The sequence below is a fragment of the Carcharhinus amblyrhynchos genome, chromosome 9, assembly GCF_965287045.1.
Source record: "Carcharhinus amblyrhynchos chromosome 9, sCarAmb.v2.hapA, whole genome shotgun sequence".
Lineage (NCBI taxonomy): Eukaryota > Metazoa > Chordata > Chondrichthyes > Carcharhiniformes > Carcharhinidae > Carcharhinus > Carcharhinus amblyrhynchos.
In genome coordinates, this window is record NC_137332.1 from 93,176,745 (window position 1) to 93,204,192 (window position 27,448).

The following is a 27,448-nucleotide window of genomic DNA, read 5'->3' on the forward strand; positions in this document are numbered from 1 at the left end:
TTGTGTAATTGATTAATATGCTTGTAGAAATAGTATAAAACGCTTGCTTAAACTCGATGTAAAGTGTGCCTATCTTTTGGACACCCGGTCTTGCAAGAACGTTAAAATATCTTGCTCCTTCGAACTTGACTCGACTAAATTGTTTGACTGTGAGCGGCGTTTTTCACATTCTGGACTTGGGAGATTGACTGCAGGCTGAAAAATTACGAGGAAACAAAATCAAGAGCATTTCGGAACGTCTGCTGCTGTGAGGAGGGGTGGTAGGGGCAGATGAGCAATCTTTAATAAAAGTTGAGAGTTTCACCTTAAAACAGCTTTGTTTCTCTCCACAGATGCTGCCTGACCTGCTAAGTACTTCCAGCAATTTCCCTTTTGTTTCTGGTTTTTAAAGCACAAAAATAGACATTCAGCCCATCCGCTTTCTGCCAGTGCATATACTCCACATGAGCTTTCTCTCTACCTATTTTATCTCACCGCATTAGCAGTTCCTTCGATTCATTTCTCCGTCATCTGCTTACCTGGTTCCCATCAAATACATCAAAATTATTTGTCTCAACTATTCCTCGTAGGAGCAAGTTCCACATTCTAATCATTCTGTGGCAAAGCAGTTTCTCCAGAATTCGTCATTGCATTTATTGTTGACCGTCTTATTTTTGTGGCCCCTAGTGTTGAAATCCCCCACACAAGTGGGAACAACTTCTCTCCATTTATCCCCAAATTGTGGATTGGAGATGGAGTTTAACCGGCCGCGCTCCTAGTTCCTGGGGCTGTGATTTACAGGTGCACACCTCGGATTTCAGCCCCGCTGACATGACAGGCGCTAGGGGCTCACGCTTCCTCACATTCCAATTTCCGAATACTGGGTGGCAACCGCTGTTAGGCGCAGCAGAACTACATCTCCTGTCAGGCACTGTGAGCTGGGATCCTGATTCCATACTGGCATTCCTCACTGCGCAGACTCTGGGTTGCGGAATTCAGCTGAGCAGAACTGCCAGAGGACGTGAAATCCAAAACTGAAAGAAAGCTATGCTTTGTATGCAAAGGCCTCTCACTGTAGAAGGGGTAAGACAAGTACTAGGACTTTTTAATCATTGTGAAAGATTATGCAGTATTTGTGAAACCTTTGTCGGATTTGATTAAAGGAGGAAGGACTTGCAACAAAATGATAGAGTGGGGAGAGGAGGAAATGTACACTTTCTCCGATTTACAGCACAATCTCCTGCGTAAAGATTACCAGACCTGCTGCTATAGTAACCCAACAGCATAGGGATGGGTTAAGACCAATGGGATATTACTCCGCCCAACTAGATTCAGTTTCAGTGCATTGATGTGTTAGAGCGTTAGCATATGCCATGTGGGCAGTGTTTCTGAGCCACTTATTCTGATGGGAAAAGTAATCCTCCACAGTCGTCACACAATCGTTCAGTTCTTAGAAGCTGGGAGGTTAAAAGGGGTTTTTGATGAAGACCTTCAAAATGAGAAGCAAATCTCTTGACAGGCACTTGACAGGAAGTGACAGAGGGAGTAAGAGAGAGTTTAGCAGAAGAATCACTTGCAGGAGAGAGATAATTAACCTATATGTAGATGAAGCTACAAAATATGTTAAGAGTGAACTCCACACTGCATGGGCAGTGGTAAATGATGAGGGATCATTGATTGCAGGAGAACAAATTCCAGGGAATAATTCAGCACAAGTAACAGAGTTGTAAGTTGAATTAACACCTATACAGATAGCTGGTATGCTTTTGGAGTAATACGTGATTATATGACAACTTGGGACAGATGTGGTTTTATAACATCTAACGGAGGGCATGTACAACATGAGAATTTGATTAAAGATCTGATCCAAACAGCCCACAACCCCTTAACAGCAGGTATAATAAAAGTCCATGCTTATAAAAAGATTGAAAATCCAGCACAAAGAAGAAACAGCAGGGCTGTTTCTTCGTGCTGTGAAGATTTGTTGGAATAGAATTGGGAATGGACACAAACTGAAGATGTGGCAGCATTTCAAGTTAGTACAGACATCGATGTGAAACAGATACAAGAACAAACATCAGAGGAGGAGAAGCAGCAGCGGGAAAAACAGGGGGACAGAAAGGCCAGGTTGGTGTATGGAGAAGGGAAGGAAAAACAATAGCCCTAGAAGCAGTACAGCAAACCTTGTTAAATGGATTACCTTATGCAGATAGAGATAAAATGTTGAGATTAATGGGACAATGCTGGTGCTGGCAAGGCACAGGAGAAGATACGGCAAAATTCCATCAGAGATGTCTGCAGTGCCCTCTGGTGGAACCAGGCCATCACTGCCAGGTTAAGGTGAAGAATCAGCCATGATCCAAGCCAGGGCAATACTTGCAAATAGATTTTATAGGATCACGGCCGAGAGAGAAAGGGAAGACTTATTGTTTAGTAATTATCAACCAGTTTACTCTGTGGGTTGAAGTATTCTCATGTAAGATGCCGCAGCCAAAACTGTAGCTTTGATATTGGCGAATGAAATAATACCTAGGTGGAGAATGCCTCTTCAGCTAGATTCAATCAGGGAACTCCATTTACAGGAAAAGTTTTAAGAAAAGGTTTCCGGGTGTTAGGGATAAGACAAAGGTTTCACATACCATATCGCCCCCAGAATTCAGGAATGGTAGAATGAATGAACCGAACACCAAAGAATTGTTCAGCTAAAGCTATTTTAGAAGAACGAAACAATTGGGTACAGAGTTTGCCCGCAATATTGTTGCGACCTTCTTGAGGCACAGGGTTAACCCTTTTTGAACTGACGACTGGTAGCAATTGCGTCTCCCCAGAGGATGCGATAACAGGTAGAGGAGAATTTGAAATTAGCTGAGAAGCAGTATTTCAATATATGAGGGGTTTAGTAGATCATTTACATTCTTTCAAAAAAGCAGGTAATCATTCAACAGTAGCACAGAGACTGGATGAGATTGGCAGAGGGGAACACTCCTAAGTTACTTATACCAGGGGACAAGGAAATGGTGAAACTCATGACAGACAAAAAAGGGCTAGGCATCTGATGGGAGGGTCCCTATAATATGATTATCACAGGACAAATATGTGCCCTAATTGATAAAAAGTACAGTCCTTGATGGTGGCACTGGATGCAGCTGAAACCATATCCTACTAAGCAATTGTCAAAAATAACAAAATTGTCCCAGCGGATGGATGACTCAGCAGAACAGGGGATCATCATGGCTGTTATCACTGCATTCCTGATAATAGATAATTTAGATTTGCAGACAAATTATTAGATTAGACCAATCATGGCACCAGGAAATTGGGAATGTTAGAGCAGAGGAAATAGATTCAGTTAATGTCATACTAACTTCAGTGCCAAAAGGCATTTTGTTTATATTTGTTTATATATGTACAGAGATTTCTAGATAGTTACAAGGTCAAGAGAAGATGAGAACTGACATAACCCCAAGACTGATTGTCATGTAACTGGCCTGAAGTTGAATGTATCATAATTGTTGCACAAATCTGTAACTAATTTTCCATTTTCTTAATATTGACATGCAGCTGAGAGATATAAAGGAAAGTATAGAGACTGTCAGTTGATAAGCATCAAAAATGATTGTGAACTTTTTTTATTCTTTTGTTGTTGAATTTACGATTTTTGATTCAGACAGTCCATCAGGAACTGCATACTAACACTTATCTGTATATGACTTACGGTAGAACTGTCAATTTATCTGAATGTTGGGTTTGATTGCAGATTCCTATACATGCTGAAGGGGGAATATCTTTGCCTCTTTTATGGTCAGAATTAATTGTGTGGGATCAGCTTACTCAGTCCTTTAGATCCTGAGAAATTGGCATGAAGTTTTCCTAAATTTTGTGACAGTAGATTTTTATAGAAATAGATCTTGTACAGATGGGCCAGGTCACACAAATTCACAGGTATTCACCTGTCTTTAATACATTCAGCCCAGCACCCAGCCTTATTTTAAGTGAAATGAAACCAAAACCGAAATGGATATTGTGTGTTGAGGCAAAAGAAGGCCCTGGAAGGAACTTGGGCACAGGCAATATCCCCATAACCCTTGAATCCCTCACTGATTAAATATCTATCTTGGCCTTGAACATACTTAAGACCCAGCCTCCACAGCGTTTTTGTGGTCAAGAATTCCAAAGATTTACTAACTTCTGAGAGAAGAAATTCTTCCTAATCACTGTGTTAAATGGGCGAACTCTTATTCTGAGATTATGCCATCTGTTCCTAGACTTTCCCACAAAATGAAACATCCTCTTACCATCTACGCTGTCAAGCCCTCTGAGAATCCTATATGTCTCAATAAGGTCACCTTTCATTCTTCTGAGCTCCAGTGAGTACAGGCCCATCCTACATCCTCATAAAAAAAATTTCTCCATATCCAGGATCAATCTAGTGAACCTCTAGACTATCTCCAATGCCAGTACATCTTTCATCAGATAAAGGAACCAAAAATATTCGCAGTATTCCATGTGTGGTCTAAACAGTTTAAATGAAAACACACCACTTGGTGACACCTTTTCATTTTCTTCTGGTGGGAGATGTGAATACTTAGTACATGGTTCCTGTGTTTTGTAAAATTATTATTAGTTTTGGGAATATAACTTTTAGGATGTAGTTTTAAAAAATCCCAATACAGCGATAAAACAGCAGGTGGACTTATTTAGCTGGTAAGCTGGAGACATGGAGCCCAATTTTACCATTACATTGTGCCTGTTTTCAGGTGCGAAAACTTGGTAGAGTCGGGCGTGAGGCGAGTAGCATCTGCCTTTGCACCAGTTCCCCCTTTACCAAGGCCTAAAAATGGCCACGATTGGGACAGTTCCTGAAATGGGCGCAGTGGTGATTTATATGCATTTGCATGCATTTAAATAGACTTAATGGGCTGCACGCCTAACTTTACCGGCACTTGCCCGTTTACCACTTCATTCGCCCATCCAGAATCAGTGCCCATCCAGAATCGGGTGGGTCCGCTGCCATTCTGCCTGAGATTGGTGGGGGGAGGGAGGGTCCGCTGCCTCTCTGCCTGAGATCGGTCTGGATGGCAGGGGGCGGGGGATAAGAGGGTCGCTAATGTTGTGGGGGTGGGACAATGTCTGTGACAGCGGGGGAAACATTATCTGGCTCGGAACAATGTGGCAGGGGAGCAGCATTCTATCACTTTTTGTCTCCACGTGCACAGTTGGAGGCACTGATCATAGCTGCAGGGTTTTGGGTGCGTTAACCCCCACCTACAGGCTTGTATAGCACGATTTGGAATCACTGATATTTTCGCAGGCAGAATGTGTATGGCGGCGCCTGACAACGGGTCTAAAAGTCAGATCTGAAATACTTCCAGTTTCAAGTCCACCTAGCACTTAGAATCAAAATGCTAAAAAAGGGCCCATGACATCTGCACTCCTTGCAGTAATGAAAATCCAGAGAGATTGTTTTGTTTTGGGCGCTAGAGATAAATTAGTATGAAAGCACTGTGATCATTGAAAGTCTGTAAAACTCAATTATTTCTTCAGAGCAAACATAAAATGGTAAATTACGTTCAATAAACAACACTTCCTCCTCAGTGTGTTGTACATGAAACGTGACACAGCCACAGAAAGAAGGGATGAACCTTGTCCCTAATCAGCTGACCATCAGGTCACAGCTTCCTTGAATATGGATGTGATATCCAAGTTCCTGGCACTAAAAGCAATGTGGGATGATTTGGTGTGAGTGAAGTTCACATGGAGAAATCTCAGTCAGTCATTGCACATTACGTGAAGGAGGGGAATTGTTTTCTGTTCAGGGAGCTGTACGAGTCTCCTCAGGTGAATTTCAAAGTCATGTGTTATCTCCGGAATCTTGGGGAAACAGCTATTCCATAAAATTCCAGTGACCTCTGTTGCTGAGCTCCGAGTGTTGGAATCAATTTAATGAAGTCATATATTCTGCCGAGTAATTTGCTCTATCATCTCTTAAGCACCAACTCTGCACTTTTGCCCTCATCCTCTGTCCTACTCCCTTCTCTCTCCTCCCATCTCCTTCCTGTGTCTATCCTGCTTTCCCTCATCTCTATCTCTCCTCATAAAGATGCGAAGAACAGAGAGAAAGTTCACCACTTTAAATTCTCTGTGTGGGATTTTATGGCCTCCCTCATCCTGAAACTGTAAAATCCCACCCAAGGTCAACAGACCTTTCCATTGTGCACCTCCCACCTGCTTCAATTCTTGTGGCAGGTGGGACAGTAAAATTCTGGTCTGTATCAGAAAAAAACAGAAACTCCAGATAATAATTAAGGTAATGTAATTATGATTATATTAAACCATGTGAACTTTTTCTCCTGCTCATGTGACACAGAAATAATCTATTATCTGTTGACCTGTATTTTGCTGGTCACAGCACATAGACCGGAAACATGGCTATGACAGACTGTTGGTGCCTGAACACCCAAAGATTTGGAGCGTAATTGAAGAGCCAACTCAAACAGGTGCAATCAGCACTCACCACTCTCATTGTTCCTATCTGAAGTCGTGGTTATTTCTGTGGTTGGTACCAGATTCCTGACTGATGTTTAAGATCAGGAATGTTTAGTTTTAGTTACATTTAAAATTCCAGATAGTCAATTTCAGCCGATTACTCTGACAAAACTGACATTAATGTGTGTAAACTCAATCCAAACTTTTGCATTTGTGGTTGTTGTATATTTGTCAGAGTTTTATTCATACAAACACTGAAACAAAGTCAGTGACTAGTGGAAACAATTTTATTTAACTGTTCTGATTGACTTCATAATCGATGCATATGTAAACATCCACAAGATAATTTCTTCACTCATTTTAAAATGTTTTTCAATAAACGGTCGGCGGGGTTTGTACAGAGAGCCCAGAGTCTGACCCTGTGTGACCCTGACAACAATTTTAATCCATGTTCATGGAATAATCCATCTGGAGTTGAGTTTGAACCCACAGCTTTGTATTCTTGAGTCAGAGGGTTGTAGGTTCAAGTCCCACTCCAGGACTTGAGCACACAAAATCCTGGCTGACATTCCACTGAGGGGTGGAGGAGATTATAGAGACAGGGAGGGGAGAAGCCATGGAGGGATTTGAAAACAAGCTTATTAACATCACTAAAATCAACACTGAGCTTTCCTGGAAAGAGTGGGTTGTTTCTCAAATTTTTGTTCCTAACAGACAGTTCGTTTTATTGCTTAGGCACAGTTCTTTCACTTATTCAGTAGCTTTCGTTCACTCATGAATGAAAAATACTAAAGGTGGTCCGGAGGGGAAAAAATGCAATTATGTATAATTTGCAGCTCTCGCTTCTATTCTCCAACAGTATTGCCAATTTCAGGAACAATTTCTTTGGTCAGGTCAGATCTCTTTGTAGTTGTGTCCTCTTTAGCCAGTCTTTAGTGCCACTGCTGGCTGCTCTCGGAGTCCAAGGGACACAAGCAAACTGAAACCACACTATCTAACTCATAAGGAATGAATAATTGGACGGGAGGTGTGCAGAGCTTCATTGCAGCACCAGACAACCAGTTATGTGATATGAGTTTTGCTGCTAGTGGGATCTTGTATTGACAAACACTTTTTTGAAGTTATATGAAAGTGAGGTGAATAAAAAGGTTGCTAATGCATTCAGTATACTTTGTGCTGTGTGACAAGGAGAGACAGCCTAAAAGATTCTGTTACTGAAGAAGTTCAGAACAGATACAAAAGACTTCTACCACAGGCTTAAGAAATACGATAAGTATTGTGAAAGATACCAAAATAAGCTTGGCTCTGACAAGTGCTGAGACACCATCATGCCCAGATCTCATGCCGCTGCTTATCCATACACCTCATCTGGTTCTGCAGGAGGAGCTACAAAGCCCTGCTCTTGTGTTCTCACAGATGGAGGTGGCTCCTCTGGCTGCAGCACTGAGCCGGCATTCAGTGGCACTGCTGGCTGTTGGGACTAAGGGACGTGAGCAAACTGAAACCACGCTGATTCAAAAGGGATGGGAGGTGTGCACAGCTTTACTGCAGTGCCAGACAATAAGTTATGTGGCTTGAGTTGTGCTGCCGATGGGATGTTGCACAGCGCAGAGGATGTAACTACAAAGAGATTGACTGAAGAAATTGTTCCTGAAATTGGCAACATCGTTGGAGAATAGAGGCGAGAACTACACAACTCTTGATGATAAAGAAATGAGCATGGCTGAAGATGCATTAGTGGCCACCAAGTCCCAGAGGCAGAAAGACTTCTAGTTTATTACCTCCAACAGGTAAGCATTGAGTCAACACAGCTCAACTTCCTCAGCACTGTTGATCACTCATCAGATCAAATTTGAAGATTGCATAAGGGAATGAGGTGCCTATGCTAATGGTAATCTCTGAGGGGAAAAGAAATGTTAGATTAAATGACAGATTGATTTCCAAATTTCAGCTGGAGAAAGTCACCTCAAGTAAATAGATAAATCTCATAGCAAACCACCCAACGTGACCTCAGACTTCTGTATCGATTCCTTAGTGGCTTGGATTCAATGGGAAAATCTGTTCAAAAAGTCAAAAGAGAATGAGCTAAAAGCAGTGTCCAGAACTGGCCACAGCAGCCACAATTCCCAAGAGCTTTGGGCTGCAAATTCCACCATCAACAGAAACTAAATCTGGTCAACTGACTCATTTTCAGAGTTTGCAGATATTGACGAAAGGACCCAATAGAATTCAGTGTCAATCCATGCAAAATTATCAAGTCTGGACAGTCAAACAGCGATTGCCAATCTGCAGGTAACCTTAAGCAATAATTTTATTACAGAATTAGTGACAGTTACTAGAGGCCAGAATTGGGGGAGTGTAGAGACTTCAGAAGGAGATGGGGTGAGGTGTGACAGAGATAGGGATGAGGTGAGGCCACAGAACAATTTGTACTGGAGAATGAGAATTTTAAACTGGGGGACTGGGAAGCAGTGTAGGTCAGGAAGCACATCGGTGAAATGTGTGTGAGTCAGAGTATTAGCTGACCTGAAGTTTCTGGAGGGTGGGAGATGAGAAGCTGGACAGGAGAACTTTGGAATGGTCTGGAAACAACAACAGCATGGATGAGGATTTCAACAGCAAATAGACCAGCGGTTTTCAACCTTTTCCCTTCTGTGAACCATTAGATTGTCATCAAAAACGTTTGTAAAATTATCAACCCCGGACAGTCAAACAGTGGTTCCTAATCTCCAGATAATCTTAAGCAATGGTTTTATTGCAGAATTAGTGACAATTTTTCATGTGCAGGGCAAAATAGATCAAGAAAAGAGAGATGTGGGCCAAAACAATTGGTAAATCAATTTGTGACTTATCTGTGAATCTGTCAGATTTTTTGGCCATGCAGGACATGCAGTTTCTATACAATGTAAAATATGACATCAGAGAGCACTGCAAAGTTTGAAAACACAGCTTCGCAAGAACTTCCCTGTTTCTGACACAAAGTTCAACTGGATACAAAATTCCTTTGGGAGCCTTGATGATGACATCCTCACAAGCTGATCTTAGGAGAACAAGACAGCCTTGTGGAACTGTCCTGTGACAGTGCTTTAAAGTTGGATTTTTCTCAGAACTATCAGACTTACTCCTTGCTTAAAGTTGCTTTGGAATACCTGGAACTTTCCAACAAGGCAGCAAAGTTTCTGATGTTTTTTTCCTACAACCTACCTTTGCAAAACTGCATTTTCAAGACTTGTCGCATTGAAGGCCAAATATCAGAATAAACTTAACATTGAACCAAATCTCTGATACTGTTATCCCTGGAGTCTGACATCCAGCTTTTGACATTTGTGAAACAACATTGGCCTTCTCATTAGGTAAGTGTTATCTGTTTCCACTGGTGGGCCTACTGCAGGTAAATGTGCTGTGACGGTGCAATGTATTTGTGAGTGTGCATCATAAACTATTAGAAATAGCTGCATTTTTCATACCCATTGATACATAAGTTTGATTCCCATTAGCCATAGGCAATGTAAAGAAAAATCTTTAAAATGGCTTGCATACATTGTGGTCCGCAAAAGCTTTTGATGACAATCTAAAAGTTGAGAATCATTCTCTTCCACCTTCTTCCAGGAAAAAGATACAAAAGACTGAGATCACTTACCAACCAACTCAAGAACAGCTTCTTCCCTGCTACCATCAGGTTTTTGAATAGACCTACGCTGCATTAAGTTGATCTTTCTCTATACCCTACCTATAACTTTAACAGTACATTCTGCACTCTCTCGTTTCCTTCTCTATAAACGGTATGCTCTGTCTGTATAGCACGCAAAAAACAATACTTTTCACTGTCTGCTAATACATGGTGATGTTTGGAGATCTGGTCAAAGGTTAAGTTAGCCTTCTTGAAACGATGGAACTGATTGCGGGAGAAGTTGGAGACAGATCGTGCTTTGGAAGGACAGCTCCCCTGTGTGAGCACTGGAGGGTGAATGACACAGACAACTCTCAGTGTAATGCAGGTTTGATGAGCCTGACAATGATTTGTCACACATGTCACATGAGTGGTTTCACCTGTGTTTTATGCATTGATGCCTGTCCAGAAGTCTGAGAATGATTTGTACACCTTGCAAGGTGACTCAGCTCCAGTTCCATTTAGAGATGCTGGTGCTTAGCAAGAAAGGAGAAGGCAGAAAAATCCCAACACACATCATACTGGAATATTTTATCTCCCACATGGGTTCACTGGTGTTCCAGGAGGTTCAACAACTATATTACAGAGCTCACACTGACAGGGTTTCTCTCCTGTGTGAGTGTGTTGATGGAGCAGGCAACAGGCTGACTGTGATAGTCTTCTCACATATTCACACCCGAATAGTTTCTCCCCAGTGTGGATCTGCAGGTAATTTTACACATGTTGTTTCTGTCCTCTGTGAACACCAATGTGAAAACATTGGTGTTCACAGAGGTTCAATGACTGCGAGAATGACTTGGCTCGCAGGTTACACTTGAATGGTTTCTCTCCTGTGTAAACGTGGTGATATACACAAAGCTTGATATCTGCGAGAATGACTTGTCACACACCTCACACCTGAATGGTTTCCCCACAGTGTGAATGTATCAGTGAATCTGAAAGATGAGTACGAGAATAATCAATTATTTCCCTTCCATGTGGCTGCTCTCCTAAAACAACAGGTACGCTTTGTGTGTTACAAGTTCCTATGAGCCTGCGGAGACCACCTCACACTTGAATATTCTCTCACCTGTAGGAATGAGTCAATCGTTCATGAGACTCTAAATGATTGAAGCTCTCACTACACTTCGTGTTCACTCACACTTCTTCCCAGCCTCACCCTGATTGATTACTCACAGCTGAACCTTCAGAAAAGTTAGTTCTGATGGAAGGTTCCACACCACTGACCAGTTTCAGATCTGATGATATCTCAAAGCTCCCTAACCCAATCAATTTCCAGATCATGGTTTCACTGCCCAACCTTCTCTGTGCCGAGCAATGCTGTGAAGGGACTGGACGTCTTCCCACAGTTGTACAGTTGTTCACTGGGTGATGGTCAGGACTAATATGCAGTATCCATCCTCTCTCTATTCTTCAGTGTAGTGGTGCAAAACAGGAAAAAGAAATGTAGTTTTCTCCAATATCCTCTTCTCTTTTGCAGAAGGGACTGACTCAGTTCCACAGTGCAGCCAATCTCAAGACTCAGAAACAAGAGACTCAGCATTACTATCACTATGTATGCTCCAATGCTACTGGGTGGTACTGCACCTGCACAACTCTCTCCTGTGGTTGGCATAGAGAATATTCACTACCACGAGGAGATGCTTTTTTTTAGGTTTATTTTTAAGTTTATTAAGCTATGGCTATTCCCCTGAGGGAAAGTCCTTTCCTATTGCTCACTTGACTGTTATACCCTTTTTTTCAACAGGAACACCAGGTAGTGATCAGCAGCAGACAACGTGGCTATTTTCTAGATCCCCATCTTTCCAGCTACTGTGAGAGTAACAGAAAAGACAGTCAGGCAGAGTGTAAAATGGGAGATCAATTCACAATGTGCTTGAGTCTTGCTGGTGAAGACCAGCTTTACCCTTTGAGAATGTGTTTAATGTATAAAAGAACAGGAAAAAATGTTAATTCAATGGAGATTTTGAAATTTCTTCTCTTTTTTCCAGAATTATTTGAAGAAAACACACTGGGCAGGAAGTGCTAGAAGAAGTTAAGGAAAATATTGCTTCAGTATAGCTGATTGAAGGGCTCTGGTTTATCCTGGGAAATTAGATACACTGCACTCCACTATAGGGACTCACTAAGGTTCCTTAGACTGCATCTTCCAAATCCATGACCAATACTCAAAAGCAGCTGATACATGAGAACACCAGCACCTGTAAATATATCGCTGTTCCCTCTCGTTGCTGGGTCAAAATCCTGGAACTCCCACCTAACAGCACCGTGGGTGTAGCGGTTCAAGAAGGCAGCTTACCAACACTCTCTCAAGCGCGATTAGGGATATGAAAGAAATTCTGGCCAAGCCAGCAACTTCCACATCTTGTGAATAAAATATTTTTAAAAATCTGTGGCAGACCCACTTGACATTTTTTAATGAGTCTCTTGTAAATTTTCATTGCTGCCTTTGCATTTGACTGGTGATAGTGTGGAAATAATGCGTTGTGCTGAATTTCGCAATCATTTATCATGTGTCTGAATTCAGGTCTACAGAACTCACACCAATGGGGTTTCTCCCCTGTGTGAGTGTGTTGATGGAGCAGAGCATACACTGACTATGGGACAGTCTTGTCACACCCCAACAGCTGAATGGTTTCTCACCCATGTGTACCCACTGCTGCTTCAGAAAACCAGAATTAGGTAACGGCCAATCACAAACATCACAGCTGAAGAGTTCCTCCCATTTGTGAATCTTCTAGTGTCCCAGGAGCATCAAAGATGTCACAAAAGGTTCATCACAAACCTCAACATTCAATGGTTACTTCACTTTGTGGGTCCTCTGATGGACATGGAGGTTCCATGACTGAGAGAATGATTTGTTGCACACATCACATATGAATGGTTTCTCCCCTGTGTGAATACGTTGATGCACACGGAGGCTCGATGACACAGAGAATGATTTGTTGCACACCTCACACGTGAATGGTTTCTCCCCTGTATGAATCCTCTGATGGAGCAGGAGTCTTGACGAGTCAGAGAATGATTTCGCACACACATAGCATTTGAATGGTTTCTCCCCTGTGTGAATGCGTTGGTGTATGCGAAGATTTGATGAGTCAGAGAATGATTTCTCACACACCTCACACGTGAACGGCTTCTCCCCTGTGTGAATGCGTTGGTGTGTGCGGAGATCTGATGATGATAAGAATGATTTGTTACACACCTCACATATGTATCGTTTCTCCCCTGTGTGAATACGTTGGTGCCTGTGGAGATCTGATGATGATGAGAATGGTTTATCACACACCTCACATGTAAATGGTTTCTCTCCAGTGTGAGTGCGTTCATGTCTGCGCAAGTGCGATGATCGTGAGAATGATTTCACACACACTTTGCACCGGAATGGTTTCTCGCCTGTGTGAATGCGTTGGTGCACAAGGAGGGTCGATGACTGCGAGAATGATTTGTTGCACACCTCACAGGTGAATGGTTTCTCTCCTGTGTGAATGGGCTGGTGATTCACCAGACCTGATAACTGTGTAAAACCCTTGTCACACATGTCACATTTAAATGGTTTTTCCCCAGTGTGAATGCGTTGGTGATTCACAAGCGTCGATGACTGTGTGAAAGCTCTGTCACATACTTCACACTTGAATGGTTTGTCTTCCATATGGTTGTCTTTGTGTTACCAGTTGTACAACATGTACACCTTGTGTTTAGGAGATTGCATGATCCTGTGGAGAAGTCCTCACCCTTGGATAGCCTCTCAACTGTAGAAATGAGTCAGTGGTTCATGAGGCTTGATGAATGATTGAACCTCTCAACACACTTGGAGGTCAATTCTTCCCAACCTCACCTTGACTGATCACCCATAGCTGAACCTTCTGAAAGATATGTTCTGATGGATTTCCAGATGATGGTTTCACTGCCCAACCTTCTGTGTATCTTCCCATTGCAATTGTTCACTGGGTGATGGTCAGGATTTATCTGTAGTGTCTATCCTCTCTGTATTCTCTGGTGCAGTAGAGTGAAATCCTTCTGTAAAACAGGAAAGGAAACATGATTTCCTCCAACTCCCTTGTTTCCTTTACTGAAGGGTCTGACATCTCAGTTGTAGATGATTCCACTGTGTCAGTATTTCCTTGTGTGGGGGGTCAGATGCAAATCCTTTCTTTTCCCTCACTTAACTGTCACACACCCTCTGTTTCCAACAAGGACACTTGACAGTGACCAGGAGCAGAAAACATGGCTACTTTCTTTCCTCCACCCAAAACCCCATCTTCCCAGGCACCGTGCGGTCAATGGAAAAGACAGTCAGCAGAGTGTAAAATGGGCTATCCATTCACTATGAGCTGCAGCAATACTGACAAAGAGCAGTTTTACCCTTGGAGGATGTCAGGAGAAATGTTAATTCAATGGAAAATTTGAAATTTCTCCCCTGGTTTTCCAAATTTATTTAAAGAGAAAACACTGCACAGGAAAAGCAGCAACAAGACAGATTCAGGTATATTCCACCTCCACAATGCCAGCGCCAAGAGGAAATTCAACATGTCCTTGAATGGTAAGAGAGTGAACCACAAATAACATCCCGTTTAGATTGATGTTACCCTTGATTGAACACTTGCAGACAAAAAAACATTTCAGCAAGACTCCAGCAAAAATTAAAACGTGAAACAACCTCCTTGACAAACTTGTTGGTTCTTCAGAGAGTGCAGATGTTCAAACATTAAGGACATCAGCTCTTGTCACAGTCTACTCTACTGCAGAGTACTGTGCACCACTTTGATGAAGCTCTTCTCACACCAGTCTCGTAGATACCTAGCTGAACACAAAAATGTGTATCGTGTCGGGTACCCTCTGATCACCTCCCCTCACTCCTTGTACTGAGCAACATCCCACCCCTTAGAAGCAAGGATATTGCAACATGAAGGCTCCAGTAGAACGTCCACATCAACAGCAGCCTGCCACTGCACAAGGATCTTATCAATCCACCTGCTGCTTATCCCACATCTCTCAATCCTGTATGGCTAAGACCACAGTGCCAAGGAATAAGAGCAGAAACCCTATGGCAGTAGGAATGCAACCAATAGGCCACGATTAAAAACTCATCACAGATGCCTCAATCCTTCCACCCAGAATTTCAATCTGCCACGCCAACATTGGGCACTCCGCACACATATCTACCAGACCAAGCCTTTGAGCAGCAAATCAGCACAAATAGGCCCTTGCAGGGGACCAGGACAGCTCTGGAACACCCCAGTGACCCACATCACTGAAGACAGCCCCCTTACAAAATTCAACTAAGGGCTCAGAAAGCTCCATTTAACCACTGCGGAAATTATTAACTGGCTTGGTGATTACTGTAAGAAGTCTCACAACACCAGGTTAAAGTCCAACAGGTTTATTTGTAGCAAAAGCCACTAGCTTTCGGACGGCTTACTGCTCCTTCATCAGGTGAGTGGGAGTTCTATTCACAAACAGGGCATATAAAAACACAAACTCGATTTACAAAATAATGGTTGGAATGTGAGTCTTTACATCAAATCAAGTCTCAAGGGTACAAACAATGTGAGTGGAGACAGCGTTAAGCACAGGTTAAAGGGATTTGTATTGTCTCCAGACAGGACAGTCAGTGAGATTTTGCAAGCCCAGGTAAGTTGTGGGGGGTTACCGATAGGGTGACATGAACCCAAGATCCCGGTTGAGACCGTCCTCATGCGTGCAGAACTTGGCTATCAGTCTCTGCTCAGCGACTCTGCACTGTCGTGTGTCGTGAAGGCAGCCTTGGAGAACGCTTACCCAAAGATCAGAGGCCGAATGCCCATGACCGCTGAAGTGTTCCCCAACAGGAAGAGAACACTTGCCTGGTGACTGTCTTGCAGTGTTCGTTCGTCCACTGTCGTAGTGTTTGCATGGTCTCCCAATGTACCATGCCTCGGGACATCCTTTTCTACCGCGTATCAGGTAGACAACCGAGCTGCAAGAGTATGTTGTCAAATAGGAGGCAGAGAGTGGGGGTCAATGGGTGCTATTCGGATTGGCGGTTGGTGACTAGTGGAGTGCCCCAGGGGTCGGTGCTGGGGCCTCAGCTATTTACCATTTATATAGATGATCCGGAGGAGGGAACCGAGTGTATGGTGTCAAAATTTGCTGATGACACCAAGATTGGTGGAATGGCAAATTGCGCGGAGGATGTGGAAAGTCTACAGAAGGATCTAGATAGGCTGGGTGAATGGGCCAGGAACTGGCAAATGGAATTTAATGTTGGCAAGTGCGAGGTGGTCCACTTTGGTAGGAATAATGGTAGGAAGGATTATTACTTACGTGGCGAAAAACTGCAGCAGGCGACGGTGCAGAGGGACCTCGGGGTCCTTGTGCATGAGTCGCAAAAACCCAGCTTGCAGATGCAGCAGGTGGTCAGGAAGGCTAATGGGATGCTGGCCTTCATAGCGAGGGGGATTGAATATAAAAGTAGGGAGGTCTTGCTGCGGCTGTATAGGGCATTGGTGAGGCCGCAGCTGGAGTACTGTGTGCAGTTTTGGGCGCCATACTTACGCAAGGATATTTTGGCCTTGGAGGGAGTGCAGAGGTTTACTAGGCTGATGCCGGAGTTGAGGGGGTTGAGCTATGAGGAGAGGCTGAATAAACTAGGCTTGTACTCGTTAGAGTTTAGAAGAATGAGGGGAGATCTCATTGAGACATACAAGATGATGAATGGGATGGATAGGATAGAGATGGAGAGACTCTTCCCGCTCAGAAAGGACAGTAGGACTAGGGGGCACAGCCTCAAGATAAAGGGGGGGCGGTTTAGAACGGAGTTGAGGAAGAACTTCTTCACTCAAAGAGTGGTGAATCTCTGGAATTCTCTGCCCATTGAAGTGGTGGAGGCTACCTTGCTAAATATTTTTAAGTCGCAGGTTGATGGGTTTTTGATAAGAGAGCGGATTAAGGGTTATGGGGAGAGGGCGGGAATGTGGAACTGAGCCACGACAGATCAGCCATGATCTTATTGAATGGCAGGGTAGATGGTAGATGGCCTACTCCTGCTCCTATTTCTTATGTTCTCATGTATGTAACGTGTACCTGGTGAATAATGTTCTCACGTGAGATGATGGCACCCATGTCTATGATCTGGCACATCTTGCAGAGGTTGCTGCGGCAGGGTTGTGTGGGTCGTGATCGCTGTTCTCCTGAAGGCTGGATAGTTTGCTGCGGACAATAGACTATTTGAAGTTGTATGGTATTTTGAAGGCAAGAAGTGGGGGTGTGGTGATGGCTTGGCGAGATGTTTATCTTCATCAATGACATGTTGAAGGCTCCAGAGAAGATGTCATAGCTTCTCCACTCCAGGGAAGTACTGGACAACGAAGGGTGCTCTGTCTGCCGTCTCCTGTGTTTGTCTTCTCATTCCAAGCATTATTTTGTAAATTGAATTTGTGTCTTTATATGCCCTGGTTTAAATAAAACTCCCACTCACCTGACGAAGGAGCAGCAAGCGCTCTGACAGCTAGTGGCTTTTAAGAACATAAGAAATAGGAGCAGGAGTAGGCCATCTAGCCCTTCGAGCCTGCCCCGCCATTCAATAAGATCATGGCTGATCTGTTGTAGCTCAGTTCCACTTTCCCGCCCTCTCCCCATAACCCTTAATCCCCTCTCTTATCAAGAACCCATCAACCCGCTTCTTAAAAATATTTAGCGAGGCAGTCTCCACCACTTCAAGGGGCAGAGAATTCCAGAGATTCACCACCCTTTGAGTGAAGAAGTTCCTCCTCAACTCCGTTCTAAACCGCCTCCCCTTTATCTTGAGGCTGTGCCCCCTAGTCCTACTGTCTTTTTTGAGCGGGAAGAGTCTCTCCACCTCTATCCTATCCATCCCATTCATCATCTTATACGTCTCAATGAGATCTCCCCTCATTCTTCTAAACTCTAACGAGTACAAGCCTAGTTTATTCAGCCTCTCCTCATAGCTCAATCCCCTCAACTCCGGTATCAGCCTAGTAAACCTCCTCTGCACTCCCTCCAGGGCCAAAATATCCTTGCGCAGGTGCGGCGCCCAAAACTGCACACAGCACTCCAGCTGCGGCCCCACCAATGCCCCATACATCTACCAAATAAACCTGTTGGACTTTAACCTGGTGTTGTGAGACTTCTTACAGTGTTTACCCCAGTCTAACATCGGCATCTCCACTTGGTGATTACTGCACAGCTAAAATAAAATAGACAAGAAATGCTAGAAGCTAAGGTTTATCTTGGCAAATTAGATACACTGTACTCATTCAGACTCCACATCCCAAATTCAGCTATCAGATACAGCAAAAATATCAAATCGAAGCCCAGGCTTTTGGGAAAAGCTGAGGCCTTTAGGTAAAAATCTTTAACGAAGACATTAAAAGACATTTCAATAAATGTGTCTCTGCCTCTCCCAGAAAATTACACCTCACCTTCTCATATTCAGCAATGACCCATCAACAAAACTCAGCCTGTAAATCAGAAGGGAAATGCTTCCAATAAACACACTCAATATCCAACACACAGCTCCAATCAAACAGCTCAGCGCTCTGATTGACAGCTCTCACAGCCAATCAAGTAATGCTAGAACGTGGGGCTCCGCCTACAATGGACATGTCAATCACTTGGCGCGGCCATGCTTTGTGCTCCGTGCAGCCGCTTTTCAGGCAGCCTCTCACTACATTACCCATACTGCCTGTGACCTCGGGCCTGCGCAGTGAGGAGCGGCAGTATGGAACAGGGGAAAAAGCGAGGGAGCCGCGGTGCCTGATGGCAGTTGTAGTTCTGCCGCGCGCAGCGGCCGTTGGCTCCCAGCGTTCGGGAGTTGGAATGTGAGGAAGCGCGAGCCCCGAGCGGCTGAACTGAATTGAAAAGCAGAGACTGACCCTTGGTAGGAACCAGAGCGATGGCGGTGGGAAGATTCACCATTGCAGGAGATTCTCTGTGTACAACTGAAGAGGAAAAGGTCCACTCGACTCTCTACAGATGCTGTCAGACCTACTGAGATTTTCCAGCGTTTTTCTATTTTTGTTGCAAGAATCCCACTGACTGAACACAGTTGCAGGAGGAATCGCTCCCCAAACACTGGCTCGATTCCTCACTCTCTGAGTTCCACCCCGCCATATCATTCTCTCCTGTCCATGTGCTGATCCCACCACTGCACATCATCACTGCCGTGGATCTTCCTTTTCTGATCTGCTGTCAAACACATCCCGGGCTACACATCCCACACTGATGTTGTCAGTTTGAAAGCCTCCGAGGATGAAGAATGTTATTCCCACACTAGAAATCTCTGTCAAACATTTACCACGGGAACTGAGACAGCAGCTGTAATAAGTGAGGTTTTATTCAGATGGGACAATGACAAGTTTAAATCTCCACCTGATCTGCTGCTCAAAGTCTCCTCCGTTTCCCTGGTCAGTTTCCCAAACTTCAGGAAACTCCTGTTACTCCAGAAATATTGTGATTGGCTGTGAGAGACGTCAATCAGAGAGCCCACCCACTCTGCCCATTCTCTCCTCTTCCTCTTTCACAGCTGCTTCACTTCCTGTAGGGACTGAAAACCAAGTCAGGAGATGGTGAGTGAAGGAGCAGAATTTATAATAATTACATTGCATCATATCCACACTAATGTTCAGGCAGTCTGACTATCCTGTGGCGAATCAGGTGTGGAAATGCCCCTTATGCTGTGTGAGAAGATTCAGCTGAGAGACCTGTTTACTCGGTGCTTTGCGCTGAGCTGTTTGATTGGAGCTGTGTGTTGGATATTGAGTGTGTTCATTGGAAGTATTTCCCTTCTGATTTACAGGCTGAGTTTTGTTGATGGGTCATTGCTGAATATGAGAAGGTGAGGTGTAATTATCTGAGACGTGCAGAGCGACTGAGGATTCTTACTGATTTCCTATTGTTGAATTGTGTGTGTGTGTGTTGGGATCAGTTTATTATCCCGTGGGCCATTATGGTCATTTATCTCTGCTTTCTGTCTTTTCAAATTTCTTCAAGAGGTTTCACTGCCTTTGAATTTTCAAGAGATTACAAGAGTTTTACAAGAATGGACCAGGATTGAAGAATTATAGTTACGTGGATAGACCAGAGAAGCTGGAATTGTTTCCCTGAGAGCAGAGAAGGCTAGGAGGTGATTTGTTTGAGATGTTTAAAATCATGGAGTACAAGAGTAATTAGATATTGTTCCCATTGGCAGATAGTTGATAACTAGAGTTTATACATAAAAGATGATTGGCAAAAGAATCAGAGGTGATTTGAGGATGGCACATTAGCACAGTGGTTAGCACTGCTGCTTCACAATGCCGGGGACCTGGGTTCAATTCCCGGCTTGGGTCACTGTGGAGTTTGCACATTCTCCCTGTGTCTGCGTGGTTTCCTCCCTCAATCTGAAATACACGCTGGTTAGACAGTAACTTCATTGTAGTGTTAATGTAAGCCTTACTTGTGACTAATAAATAAACATTTTAGTTTTAAAATAAATTTTAAAAAACTTTTTAGATAGTGACAGGTGTTTAGGATTTGGAATACACTGTGTGACAGAGTGGTAGATGCAGGTTCAGTAATAATCTTCACCAGGTTCAAACCTGGACTCTCAAGTATACCCAGTGCTGCTCCTGACACGTCTCTCTATGGTTTGCTGACATTCATGGAATGAGGGCTATGCTGGACGGAGATTGTGGTGAATACAATCCTGCTGTTGCTGATGGCTCACTGCATGGATACCCAGTTTTGGGATCTGACCTTAGTCTACTTCTCCAGTGATGATTAACATGGTGAAGTACTCACTCATCAGCTGATAGGGGAATGATAGATTTCCTTGAATTTGTTTGACCTGAAGCCATGAGACTCCATGGAGTCTATATTGAGGACTTTCCCATCTGCCAGTAGGATGGAATATATCCAGGGATGGTGAGGGAGTAGATTGGGAAGTGTTCAGGTCGAAACATTCAATGACATGGATTCATAGTGAAATGTTAGCCCATTTTAAACTCCTGCTGACTGTCTTTTCCATTGACATCACAGTGCCTGGCAGATGGGGTTCTGGATGGAGGATGGAAAGTAACCACAGGTGATTTGGTTCGCCTTGTTGACCAACAAGGGGCATACACGCGGTGGGTTGTGCGAGGGCTGCTCTTGGATGTTGCTTCGAGAGTTGCCTAGTGCTTCACGTCGTTAGTGTACGCTTAAACTGGACCATCTGACGGGCAACATGACAGCTCAGTGACTATCAGTTTGCTGTGCAGATACATGGATTTGGGCCGGTGTCCGCGGGAGTTTGCACATTCTCCCCGTGATTGCGTGGGTTTTCTCCGGGTGCTCCGGTTTCCTCCCACATCCCAAAAAACTTGCTCTTAGACTGATTGGTGTAACAAATTGTCCCTAAATTAGTCTTCCCTCAATCTTCCCCAATAGGTGTAGACGTAGGTGATGGGTAGAGGAGGGCACTCATAATGTTAAAATGGGGACGTGGGCTCGTTGGGCCGAAGGGCCTGTTTCCCGTGCTGTGCTGTTCTTTGTTCTTGTTCTTTGTCTGCTCCTGGCCACTATCCAGGGTCCCTGCTAGAAACAGAGAGTGTGTGATAATCAAGTGGGGAAAAAAAAGGACTTGTATCTGATCCCCACATGGGGGAATAGCAGACTGGCACTCACTGTGGAACAGTCTCCTAACTGAGGAGTCAGCCCCTTCAGCAAAGGAGGAGAGGGAGTTGGATGAAATCATGTTTCCCTTTCCTGTTTTACAGAAGGATTGCACCAGAGAATACAGAGCGAATAGATACCACAGATAGATCCTGACCATCACCCAAGAAACAACTGCACAACTGTGGGTAGACATCCAGTTCCCACACAGCATTGCACCGAAGTTGGGCAGTGAAACCATCATCTGGAAATCGGTCGAGTTGGGAGCTTTGACATAGCATCAGACCTGAAACTGATCAGTAACACGGAACCAACCAATCAGAACCAACCTTTTCGAAGTTTCAGCTGTGGGTGATCAGTCAGGGTGAATCTGGGAAGAAGCGCGAGTGAACTCCAAGTGTGATGAGAGCTTCAATCATTCATCAAGACTCATGAACCAGTGACTCATTCATGCAGGTGAGAGGCTGTTAATATGTGAGGTGTGCTCAATAGGATCAGCTGTATCATCTGTAACACAAAGCCAGCAAAATGGAAGAAAAACTGTTGAAGTGTGAGTTGTGTGACAAATCATTCTCGCGCTCATCCCACTTTCAAATCCACCAACGCACTCATACTGGAGAGAAACCATTTACGTGTGACGAGTGTGATAAATCATTCTCGCAGTCATCGCATCTTCACAGACACAAACGCATTCACACAGGAGAGAAGCTGTTTCGCTGTGACGTGTGTGAGAAAGCTTTCAGACAGTTATCGAACCTCCAGGTCCATCAGACAATCCACACAGGGGAGAAACCCTTCAAGTGTGAGTTTTGTGATAAAGCTTTTCCAACATCTACAGGATTCCTGATGCACCAGAGCGTTCACACAGGGGAGAAACCTTTCAGGTGTGAATTGTGTGACCAAGCCTTCACACAATCATCAGCACTCATGCAACACCGACGCACTCACACTGGGGAGAAACCATTCACTTGCAAGTTGTGTAATAAATCATTCTCTCGCTCATCGCACTTTCATGTGCACCAACGCACTCACACTGGGGAGAAGCTGTTCCATTGTGATATGTGCGCAAAAGCTTTTACACAGTTATCAAACCTCCAGGTCCATCAGACAATCCACACAGGGAAGAAACCCTTCAAATGTGAATTTTGTGATAAAGCTTTCCCAACATCTACGAGGTTCCTGATACACCAGAGCATTCACACAGGGGGCAATCCTTTCAGGTGTGAATTGTGTGATAGAGACTTCACTTGTTCATCAGCACTCGCACAACACCGACGCATTCACACCGGGGAGAAACCATTCAAATGTGAACTGTGCAACAAATCATTCTCTCGATCATCTCACTTCCGTGTTCACCAACGCACTCATACTGGGGAGAAGCCATTCACCTGTGAAGTATGTAAGAAATCATTCTCCCAGTCATCAAACCTCCGTGAACACCAACGCCTTCACACTGGGGAGAAGCCGTTCAAGTGTGAGGTGTGTAATAAAGGCTTTACACGGATATCAGGCCTGATGAGTCATCGGTGCATTCATGCAGGGGAGAAGAAAACATACGTGTGTGAGGCGTAAAATAAGGACTTTGAACAATCATCTCACATGTTGGATCAGCATTGTATTCATTCAGCAAACAGTGGGGAATCCAATTGGGGCATGTGACTGAGCCTCATGCAGTCAGCAACACTTATGAAACACTAACATCCACACTGAGGAAAGGATCTTTCAGTGCGAGGTGTCTGATAAAGACTTCACGCATCAGCATGGATGACGATTCCTATGGCAGATAGACTAATGTAGGGGCGTTGGAAATGGACAGTGTTACAGAGGGGGAAGTAGGTGATCTTTGTGATGGAGAGAGTATGGAGTCAAGCTCAGCTGGAGGTTGAAGAGATGACACTGATCAATAGTTAGAGATGAGACTGGAGAGGACAATCGAAAGGAATTTAAGAAATGTAGGAACTGGAGTCATCCCTTGAGCTGTGATACCATTCAATTAGATCATGGCTGATCTGTAACTTGACTCCTATCTACCTTCCTTAGCTCTGAAACCCTTAATCCCCTTGTCTAACAATAAACCTATCAATCTCAGTATTGAAATTTTCAATTAACCCCCAGACTCAGCAGATTTTTGTGGGGCGAGAGTTCCAGATTTCCAATCCCCTTTCTAGAATCATAGAATCCTACAGTGCAGAAAGAGGCCATTCGGCCCATCGAGTCTGCACCAGCCACAATCCTACCCAGGCCATATCTCCCTATATTTACCCACTAATCCATCTAACCTATGCATCCCGGGACACTAAGAGGTAATTTAGAATGGCCAATCAACCTTTCCCACACATCTTTGGGAGGAAACTGGAGCACCCAAAAGAAACCCACACAGACACAGGGAGAATGCGAACTCCGCACAGACAGTGACCTGAGCTGTGATTCAAACCCAGGTCCTCTGGAGCTGTGAAACAGCAGTGCTACCATGCTGCCCACTTTTTGTGAAGAAGTGTTTGCTAACATCACCCCAGAACAGCCTAGCTCTAATTTAAATACTCTGTCCCCTTATTCTGGACTGTCCTGCCAGAGGAATAGTTTCTCTTGAACTACTCTCGTAACTCGTTTAATCATCTTAAACACCTCAACTAGATTAACTCTTAACGTTAACATTCAAGGGAATGCAAGCTCTGCCTGTACAACCTGTCCTCATAATTTAACTTGTTTAGCCTCAGGAACATTCTGTTTAAAGTTTATTTATTAGTGTCACAAGTTGGCTTACGATAAGACTGTAATGAAGTTACAGTGAAAATCCCCTAGTCACCACATTCCAGCACCTGTTCAGGTACACTAATGGAGAGTTTGGCATGGCCAATGCACCCTAGCAGCAAGTCTTTTGGACTGTGGGAGGAAACTGGAGCAACCGGAGGAAATCCATGCAGACACAGGGAGAACTTGCAGACTCCACACAGACAGTGACCCAAGCCAGGAATTGAACCTGCGTCCCTGGTGTTGTGAGGTGGCAGTGCTAAGCACTGTGACATCGGGTGAATCCGCGCTGCACTCCCTCCAAGGAGTTAGGATGTCCTTCCTGAGTTCTATGCAGCTGGAACGTAACTTTCACAAGGACACAGCTGGTTTTGGAGTGGAGAAATTGTGGTATCAGACCCTGCTTTAGTTTGTGATGTGAATTATAGACATCTTTTCTCTTTAGGATGGTCCTGGAGTAATGAGCAGTTTTGACAGTGGAAAGCAGAACCATGAGTGTTTGATGTGGTCCAGTCTGATCTGGTGATGAATGACCAAACCAGTGTGTACCAGTCACACTCATTTCTTCAACCCTTTGAATTTGAGAAGCAGGGACATTAACAGGAAGGAAGTAAAGGTAATTTTGAGAACAAGGGCGTTGAAGGTGGATATGAAAGAGTGGTTAAACTACATTGAGGAATTGAGTTTAGGGGTCAAGAGATAATGCTGCAGCTGTATAAGACCCTGGTCAACCCCACTTGGGAGTACTGTGCTCAGTTCTGGTCACCTCATTACAGGAAGGATATGGAAGCCATTGAAAAGGTGCAGAGGAGATTTACAAGGATGTTGCCTGGATTGGGTAGCATGCCTTATGAGGATAGGTTGAGAGAACTCGGTCTGTTCTCCTTGGAGAGAAGAAGGATGAGAGGTGACCTGATAGACGTGTATAAGATGTTGAGAGGTATTGATTGGGAGGATTCTCAGAGGTTTATGTGATGGAAACAAGTTCAATTTGGTATAATTTCTGACCATCAGAATTGGGAACCTGACAAAATCGCAGCGATTTTAAAGAAACTTCTGTCTGTGATATTCTGAGAGGCTTTCCCCGATGTAAGTGATTGTGTTTGTTTGTAACATAAGCCAGATCTCAGGAGTGGGTATCAGACCCTGCTTTAGTTTGTGATGTGAATTATAGACAGATCTTCTTCAGGTAGTTGTTTTGACTGAATGTTCTGTTGCTGTTTTTCTGCTATATTATGAATCTTTTGTATAGATTTGTATCTCATAATACAGTAATGTTTTGAAGCTGAACCCAAACTACCTGATTTGTCAGCATGGTATATACCTATTCCTTGAAACGCTCAGGAGCCAATGGTAAGAGTCCACTATAGACTACACTGCACACAGTATAGTGGTCAATGTCACTGTGGGCTGTTATACTTTTCCCATCAATTGGCTTTAAATTTCGAATTCACAGGTAGCAGAACATTTCCCGAAAGAAGAACTGAAGACATCTGAAATCGCTTTACAGTCAACAACGATATTTTTAAAGTGTTTGGAATATGTCACTTGAATCCAGAACCTTCTGAGTCAGATGAGTGTGTTAAGTAAGCCACGGCTGACTTGTAATATTTCTGCTATGTTAGATTCAGTTTCTAAGGGGTTAAGTCTCAAGGCTGTGTACAGAATGCTTTCTTCCCTGTAAACTAGCAGCCTGAAAGTTTGATTTGACTTAACGGTAACTAGTTGGAGCAGCACGTGTCTGTGTTGTCTTTGTGTCTGGGTAAGTGAAACTGATGGAGAAAAATGGGTAGATTCCAAGGGTGAGACAGAGGGGAACCGGTGGATGTGGTGTTTCTCGATTTTTCAGAAGGCGTTTGATAAGGTGCCGCACAAAAGGTTGCTTCGGAAGGTTGGGGGGCATGGAGTTGGGGGTAAGGTGTTAGCGTGGATAGAGGATTGGCTGTCTAATAGGAGGCAGAGAGTTGGTATCAATGGGTGCTATTCTGATTGGCGGTTAGTAACTAGTGGAGTGCCATAGGGATTGGTGCTGGGGCCTCGGCTATTTACCATTTGTATAGATGATCTGGAGGAGGGGGCTGAGTGTAGGGTGTCGAAATTTGCTGATGACACAAAGATGAGTGGAAAAGCAAATTGTGCGGAGGGTGTGGAAAGTCTGCAGAGGGATCTAGATAGGCTGAGCGAGTGGGCGAGGACCTGGCAGAGGGAGTACAATGTGAGCAAGTGTGAGGTTATCCACTTTGGCAGGAATAATAGTAGGAGGGATTACCATTTAAAGGGTGAAAAGCTGCAGCATGCTACGGTGCAGAGGGACCTGGGGGTCCTTGTGCATGAGTCGTAAAAACCCAGTCTGCAGGTGCAGCAGGTGATCAAGAAGGCGAATGGGATGCTGGCCGTTATAGCGAGGGGGATAGAATATAAAAGCAGGGAGGTCTTGCTGCGACTGTACAGGGCACTGGTGAGGCTGCAGCTGGAGTACTGTGTGCAGTTTTGGTCGCCGCACTTGTGCAAGGATATTTTGGCCTTGGAGGGAGTGCAGAGGAGGTTCGCTAGGCTGATACTGGAGATGAGGGGGTTGGACTATGAAGAGAGACTAAATAGACTGGGTCTGTACTCGTTGGAGTTTAGAAGGATGAGGGGGGATATTATAGAGACGTATAAGATAATGAAGGGGATGGATGGGTTAGAGGTAGAGAGATTCTTCCCGCTCAGAAAGGACAGTAGGACTAGAGGGCACAGCCTCAAGTTTAGGGGGGGGGTGCAGTTTAGAACGGAGTTGAGGAGGAACTTCTTCACTCAAAGGGTGGTGAATCTCTGGAATTCTCTGCCCGTTGATGTGGTGAAGGCTACCTTGCTAAATATATTTAAGTCACGGGTAGATAGGTTTTTGGTAGGCAAGGGAATTAAGGGTTACAGGGAGAAAACAGG

The 27,448-nt window shown here is 44.1% G+C and overlaps 2 protein-coding genes across 3 annotated transcripts in view; one reads left to right on the top strand and one right to left on the bottom strand.

Moving 5' to 3' along the window:
- Window positions 1-14,388, bottom strand: part of LOC145348055 (uncharacterized) — a 75,567-nt gene extending 61,179 nt beyond the window's left edge. Inside the window, exon 1 of one of the 2 annotated variants that reach the window (XM_080196184.1) lies at window positions 12,982-14,388. In XM_080196184.1, the coding sequence (XP_080052310.1) occupies window positions 12,982-13,787 (806 nt within the window). In that variant the 5' untranslated portion in view covers window positions 13,788-14,388. Of the gene's footprint in view, window positions 1-12,944 lie in introns of both variants that reach the window. The other variant, XM_080196185.1, reaches the window with a different exon arrangement.
- Window positions 14,389-19,587: 5,199 nt separating this feature from the next.
- Window positions 19,588-25,779, top strand: LOC145348037 (uncharacterized). The gene is made up of 2 exons (XM_080196159.1): window positions 19,588-19,704; window positions 21,874-25,779. The coding sequence occupies exon 2, from the start codon at window positions 22,298-22,300 to the stop codon at window positions 23,339-23,341; it is 1,044 nt and encodes a 347-aa protein (XP_080052285.1). The 5' UTR covers window positions 19,588-19,704; window positions 21,874-22,297; the 3' UTR covers window positions 23,342-25,779.
- Window positions 25,780-27,448: the final 1,669 nt, after the last annotated feature.